This window comes from Abramis brama (genome assembly GCF_963993115.1).
Source record: "Abramis brama genome assembly, chromosome: 10".
Classification (NCBI taxonomy): Eukaryota; Metazoa; Chordata; class Actinopteri; order Cypriniformes; family Leuciscidae; genus Abramis; species Abramis brama.
The window spans coordinates 43,358,595-43,366,094 of NC_139972.1; the positions used below are offsets into that span (position 1 = coordinate 43,358,595).

The window sequence follows — 7,500 nt, forward strand, 5'->3', positions numbered from 1 at the left end:
TATTTTATGTTGTTTATTGTATGACCTATCGCGATCATGATCTGCTGGCAACCTGCAGCATAAATGTTACTGTATGTTTTGATGAACTACTGTACATTAACATCAGCAACAGATTTCATATATTGCTAACTTTTTTCGTATGTTATGCTGCATTAAGGTATTTTTTAATGTTAAAAAATATCTATCTTGATGAGCTAGTATATTGCAGCACTTTTCATATTACACTTTTTTTTTATAAACTACATTCTACATTAACCACAACATATTTTTATTTGAATTTAAAATGTAATTTTATGATGCATAAAGTTGTTTAGTGTCATGATCAGTCTTGATGTAAGTTAGTATACTGCAGCACTTCTCATGTTATTGTCTCCAATGATGAACTACATTAACAACACTAATACATGAATGGATTTTTAGCTTTCAGTGTTCTTTAAGGTGTGTTTAAAAATGTCATTATCGATCATGATTCTGGTGTGTAATTATAGTAGTACATTATCAAATACAGTAATAAGTAGTCAAGCCATAGGCTAGTGTTAGTAGTAGGTAAATGTAATTTATGTTTTAGCTAAAAAGACTAAACATGTTTCAAATGTTCCAGAGATGTCTAAAAAGTCACACAAGGCCCTGGGGGACGATGAGTGGATGTCCCGCCTGCGGCGGTTTGCCAGCACAGGGGTTTGGCCCTCGGAAGCTGGCAACAGACCTGCCCCTCGCCAGAAGAAATGGTTTGACCTCTTTCAGAGGGTATGTACAGACAAAAGTTAATGAGAAAACATGCTAAAACTGATTTAACATAACTTGGAGGTCTTTATTTGTACAGATAGATAAATGTCCAATGCAGGTCCGTCGCCAGGCAACACTTTTTGGTGGACCACAGAAATGCCTTTGTGGATTCCATCCGCCTAAGGTATGCACTTCAGACTTTCAGGTAATCATCTCTTACATCTTACTTCACTGTAGGACCACACAATCATATTTGTGACTCAAATGCCTTCAAAGTACACTTCTGTGGGATGCAGCAATAGTCTTTTTTTTATAAAGCTTGATAAAGTTATACTGCTGTTTACACCCTTTACCGTAGATAACAATTTTGGCTATCTAGTCCCATAGCTCCTCCAGCGATTAAATAGCCAGAGATAAAAAAAAAAAAAAAATGTAATCAGAGATAACTTCTGAAATGTTTTGGTTTTTGCTCATTTATTCAGAAAAATATTTTATATAAAGCTTTTAAATCTTACCTCAAGCAAAGTTGATGTGTCAGCACTCATTACCATTACCTATATCAATAATATTTATGTTATTTATATAAGACAGTCAATTACAATTTCAGTGGTTATTTGCAGTTAGGCTCTAATAATTAGTGTATTATTGTAAATGAAATAAGAAATATTATAATGTGAATATATTTAATGTGTGTCAATATGAAATATCAAAATAGATGTATCCACAGATTACGAAGCACAGGTTTTATTTATGACCTCATTACAGATAAAAAAAAACACAACAAGCAAACAAAAACACTGAAATGTAATGTAAATAAAAATTGCCAAAGAGACCAGTTAGTATTGATTTTATTTTATTGGGTGTTATATTTATACAGCTTCTGCCCTCAGACTCTCGCTGGTGTACAGAGACAGATTGTCCTGATTAAATGTATAAATGTCTGTTAATGTTAGAGTTTGGCATGCCTGTGCTTATTTAGATCTGTAAAAAGTACCATGAATGAAAGATGAATAAAACCTGTTTTCCTCATTCTTGATTGTTCTTTACCAGGCCACAAGTGCTCCACCTGCATCCACTCCTACCGCGGTCCCAACCTCTACCTCAGCCCCGACCTTTACACGGCCTGCACTTAACTTATCAATGGTAACACATTATTTTAATATTTGAGTAGATTACCTCCTCCACAAGCAATTATCTCCAGAATTTCCCAATGCCTATTACTGGTGGGCTTGAAGATTATTTGTGTATTCTTCAATAGGGAATTAATATCTTCAAATTTCCAATGCATGTATGATATTACATGCATGTCAATCTGTTCTATAATCTCCCTCTTTTAGTTTACAAAGCCACGATTTGGAGGATCCATTAGTTCAGCAGCCAAACCCAACCTAAATGTACCAAGGCAGATTCAGGTAATTTAAAAAGAAAATATGTTTCATCATCATTATTATGTTTGTTGATAATGTACAATATGTATCTTTACAGCCTGGTAGTCACAGTCCGCCTCCTTCAGCCAGACCCAGTCTTTCAACCATTCAACCGGCAACCAGTGCTTCTCCTGTTGCCAGATCTCCTTCTGCAGCCAGACCTCCTTCAACCATTCCATCTCCTGCAGCCAGACCTCCTTCTGCAGCCAGACCTCCTTCAACCAGTGCTTCTCCTTCAACCAGTGCTTCTCCTGCAGCCAGACCTCCTTCAACCAGTGCTTCTCCTGCAGCCAGACCTCCTTCTGCAGCTAGTCCGACTATTACATCCTTGGTGAGTGCCCATCTATTTTTTGTGGCATCTCTTATTTCCTGTGTGTGAAGTAAATGTGTCTTATTCTAAAAATTGGGGGTACATTACAAAAATGACTTTCAGTTTATATATTTGTCATAACATATCTGCTAGTTACCAAGCATAATCATTAAACACCATCTTGATATTACAAGGAAAATTATGATTCCCTGGTGAATTTGTCAATCGTTACATGCAAATTGAATGTTAAACTTCAAGTAAAACATGTATCCGAGCGTTATTTTTTCCCATTCACCCATGTATACAGTGATTTTTTAAAAATAATTTAAGAATATTTTTTTGCAGATATCCATGTGATATTCACAGCACAGTCATTAAGGACAGGAACTTATTTTTTTATATTAAATCTGCCTTAAAAGATCATTTTGTTTGAAAATATATAGGCTAATTATCATAAATGGATATGAAATGTCCACTAATGCCCCTTGTAGAATTACTTATATGCAAACTTATATGCAAACAATGTTTTAATATTACATCTCTAATCTTTCATTGCTTTTGAATCAGGAGGAGCATGTTGCCCCTTCTATGCCCGGACCTGCTCCTGCATCTGAGCCAGATCAATTTTGGCTGCCCACTAAAATGAGGCAGACAATCCCCTCACAGGATCAGAGGTGGATTGCTTCTGCACTCTTTCACTCTGGCAGACTTCGGACAGACTTGAAGCTCTGGTATGAGCCACCCGTCCCTTCCCTCATCTACCACCAGGCTCCATCTCCAGATCGCTTTTTTAATCACAGGCTTCTGGTATGGATGCCCTACCACTTGTGGAAGTTCAGACTGTTCTGTCCTGCATGTGGAAAGCAGCTGACTGGCTATGGCCTCCACAAGAGAGCACGGAAGGTCCTGGACATCGACAGGTACTACCTCATGGTAACAGAGACTCTCAGGTGTACTGTGTGTTGCCTGAGTTACCTGTCTACCAGTCAGACTGTCCTGGACCAGCTCGACGTGCCCCACAGAAGACTGTTCCGTCTGATTTTGACACAGAAGTGAGTTACAATCTACACGCCTTGTACAGAATTTTGGAATGTGTTTATAATAAAGACATTAATATTTCATAATTAATCATGTATTTTCTGAAGCAGAAATGTGTAATATGAAGTAAATGCAAAATAAAAGTGTTTTTTTATTTAGCATAAAATAAATTACATAAGCAAATCTTCTCTTCTACACAAAGGTATGCTTGTGACATTCGTGTCATTCGCATGCTGAGGGAACGGACGCTGGGCAACAGTCCTACAAGACTCGTCAAACAGCTGAGGGAGAACCATGGGGAGGAGTGGCTTGACCGCTTGGCGCACTATATGGAGGAGTGTGCTGGTTTTATCAACCGCCCCAGCCTCTTACCTGTCATGTGCCAAAAGCCTCCAGAGCCCATTGATGTCCCTACTAGCAAGTGGCTGCTTTCAGTTTATGGGAGGGACATTATCAGTCGCATAGACCACATCAAGGCTAGCATAACCTCCACGTTTGGGACGATTTTGAAAATGGACTCAACAAAACAGGTAATTGTTTGACATTATTACTGATATTTAACTGTTGTGAAGTTTGAAAATTATTTGTGTTATGCTTTATTAATATTTTTAATTTTGTTGATTTTAGATCACAAAGAAGTTGGCAGGCACAGCCAGGGGAACAGCACAGTGGGTGACTTCTGTTGGCAATGAGACAGGACAAATTCTTATCAGTGTCTTGACTGCTCAGGAAGGTCCAGCACTGGACACCATGGTCTCCGGACTGATTCACAGGTACAGCCAGGCGGCCGTGGCTCCACCACTGTTGCTGTACGTGGACTGTGGCTGCTGCATAGAGAAGGGGCAGAGCAAGCTACAGGCCAGATTTGGAGGATGGCCTGATCTCAATATCAGGCTGGACATCTGGCACTTCATGCGTCGGCTGGCAGTGGGGTGCACCACTGATGCTCATCCTCTCTACCCAGTCTTCATGTCACGTCTCTCTGCGTGCATTTTTGAATGGGACCCAGATGATGTGGCTTTGTTGCGGCGGGCAAAGAGAGAGCAACTGCAGGAGGAAGGTGTGCCTGTCATCACCGATAACCTTGTGGACCAACGCATCACCAAAAAAGAGCTGGCGCTCTACTGCCGTCGGAGGACTCGTGGGGTGGAGTCCACAACCCGCTACCTCGACAGGCTTCTGCAGGAACTGATGGGGGATAAGGGGAGAGATATGATGGGGGTTCCTCTGCTGGACACAGTGAGGATTGAGCACATCTGGCGTGTTCAGATGAGGCATGTTAAGTGCATCCAGGATCCACCAGGTGTTTTTCTCTACACTGTGACAGGCACCACCACCACCAAGGGAGGATTAGTTCTCACAAAGTACAGATGTGCTAGGGGCTCAACCTCCCTTGAATCTTTCCACCTCCACCTGAACAGGTTCATTCCAGGTTTGTGTCTCATTGTGTTTGCAGTATAGTACATATTCACTTATTATATTTTCTGAAGGAACTCATTATTCCAGTTTAATGGTTTTCATTGTTCACTTCTTTACAGGAACCAGTGCTAACACACTGAATTTTCAGTTGTATCTCCTGGAAGGCCTGAACAGGTGGAACCAAGACCGGGCAGCAGCATCAATTTCCACAAAATCCTCCCCTCTTCTCACCTACGCAGGGCAGGTGGTGCAAAGCATCAACACCAACAGCCTGAATGTTTTTGGAGAGAAGCTTGTGCCCACCTTCCAACCTCCTGCACAGTACACTGGTAAGACTCTCACAGTACATTTTACAGCACATGGTTATTTGCTAATGAAAGGGCTAAATGTTTAACACACTGCATTCTGTTTTTAGGGGAGCTAATTGGAGTGGACTATCTACTTAGTCAGACAGGGCAGCCACTTCAGTCGATGGATACTGACAATGAGCAGACAGACCAGCTGCTGGAGGAAGTGAATGTAGATGAGCAGGATGAAGGATTTGAGGAGGACATCAATGAGGACCCTACACTGAGTTTCCTCCTTGAAGATGAAGCTAACTGTAACCCACCTACAGTTCAGCCTGTTCATCCCTCATCCCAGTCTGCTGCTGCCTCATCCCTGTCTACTGCTCCTTCATCCCAGTCTGCTGCTGCCTCATCCCAGTCTGCCTTCTCCCAGTCTGCTGCTCCCTCATCCCTGTCTACTGCGCCTTCATCCCAGTCTGCTGCTGCCTCATCCCAGTCTGCCTTCTCCCAGTCTGCTGCTGCCTCATCCCAGTCTGCCTTCTCCCAGTCTGCTGCTGCCTCATCCCAGTCTGCCTTCTCCCAGTCTGCTGCTGCCTCATCCCAGTCTGCCTTCTCCCAGTCTGCTGCTGCCTCATCCCAGTCTGCCTTCTCCCAGTCTGCTGCTGCCTTCTCCCAGTCTGCTGCTCCCTCATCCCAGTCTGCCTTCTCCCAGTCTGCTGCTGCCGCCTCCTCCTCTCGGTCAACTACATCCATAGTCCAGTATGCACCAGGTTCCCCCACTCAGGTGCCTGAGGAGCTTTTGGTATGTAAATTTCACCATAGGAACTTGCCACGAACAGAAATTAATTTGTAATTCAACAAACTGATTAATACTACCATTAAGATGTCATTTCACTAATCTCTTTTTTTCTTTACCATTTAAAATTATACTATTTTAGGCTGTGGATGACCAAAACATTCCAGGAATGGACCGGGTGGACAGACTGGCTGAGTATTTGGTAGAGCTGAGGACAAGCACAGGGTTAACACTGAGCAGACAGCAGGTATGCAAACATTTTGAATGTTTGTTAACATGGAAAAGACCACACAAAACACAATGTGACTGTAATAACAGTGTTACTGAACTATGTATGCGAAATTACCAGTTTCCTTTTAACTTACCTATGCCTCTATACTTCTTACCTTCTTCAGGTTGATGACATTGTGTGCTTGTGGCAGAGCCTGCTTGAATATGACAAGCAGCGAGTGAAGTTTGCTGCCAGACACCAGGACAGGCTGACCACAGGGAGGTTCAGGTCTCCAAAAAAGAAGGCTGTTTTCACCCCTGGAGTGGACAGCCTGAAACGGAGTGTGTTGGCATCTACAGCTTCACCTGCCCAATGGCCAGACTGCTGTCGTCTCGTGGAGGCCATTTTCATCAGGCTCTGTCGCATCCATCAAAGTCCAAGGAAGAAAGAGAAGGTGACGCTGAGTCGCTGGTCTCTTGTTTTACAAGATTACAGAAAGATCCGGCAGCTGATCCTGTCTAATGGTGCCATCATGCAGGACACTACTCTCCAGCTGGTGGAGGTGAATCAGACCACTCTGGTTCAGTGGCACAACGGCAGGATTAAGAAGCAAGATCAGACTCTTCTGCTTCAGGGGATGGATCTGCCTGACCCTCTTGGTCTTGCTGCTGAGGCTCTCCCACCTGCCGGTGTCCGTGCTGTTGCTCCACCCCAGGTCCAGGGAGAGCAGCATATTTACAAACTGCCACAAAGCACAGCTGGGCAAGCGAAACTAAAAAGACGCATCACTGGCAATACAACTGAGGCAGTCATACCCAAGCTGACAACCCTGAGGCCGATAATTCCTCGGCCTGTTGGCAACCTTCAACCCCAGCTTCCAGAACCTGTCCTTCCCAGCCCCAGCCCGACTGTCCCTCTTGCCTCCCACACTACCCCTACCTTCACACTGTTTGTTGTCCCCCAAAGCCCTCTTCCTATAGCCCCAGTGACTCCCAGTTTCGTCCTCCCACCTCCTGCCACGGTCAGTCAGTCTCAACCCACTGTCCCTCGTCCCTACCACAGAAAGGTTGAGGCAAATACCTGCAGGAAGTGTGGGCAATTTAGGACAGCGGCGACCGGGCACAGCCAGTTTAGAGGGACTATCTACTGCCCTGTCACAGAGACACTTACAAAAGAACAGTGGCTTGAAAAAGTAAAAAAAAAGAAATAGTTTTACAAAGTTTCTATCTTTGTGTAAGCGTTTATTACTATTATATTTGTTATTTATTATTAGGTTAGTGGTTCGA

General features: G+C 43.1%; 1 protein-coding gene across 1 annotated transcript in view; it reads left to right on the forward strand.

Annotated features, from left to right (window-relative positions):
- Nucleotides 1–603: 603 nt before the first annotated feature.
- The window catches only part of LOC311090443 (uncharacterized protein), a gene marked incomplete at its 5' end in the record, with an annotated part of 6,953 nt that continues 56 nt past the window's right edge, over nt 604–7,500 (forward strand). Inside the window, 12 exons of the mRNA XM_084125700.1 lie at nt 604–747; nt 824–910; nt 1,777–1,869; nt 2,064–2,138; nt 2,212–2,484; nt 3,031–3,515; nt 3,704–4,031; nt 4,129–4,933; nt 5,040–5,249; nt 5,336–6,009; nt 6,146–6,250; nt 6,399–7,500. The exon at nt 6,399–7,500 is cut by the window's right edge and continues 56 nt beyond it. Of these exons, the coding sequence (XP_083981826.1) occupies nt 604–747; nt 824–910; nt 1,777–1,869; nt 2,064–2,138; nt 2,212–2,484; nt 3,031–3,515; nt 3,704–4,031; nt 4,129–4,933; nt 5,040–5,249; nt 5,336–6,009; nt 6,146–6,250; nt 6,399–7,424 (4,305 nt within the window). The 3' untranslated portion in view covers nt 7,425–7,500. The remainder of the gene's footprint in view (nt 748–823; nt 911–1,776; nt 1,870–2,063; nt 2,139–2,211; nt 2,485–3,030; nt 3,516–3,703; nt 4,032–4,128; nt 4,934–5,039; nt 5,250–5,335; nt 6,010–6,145; nt 6,251–6,398) is intronic.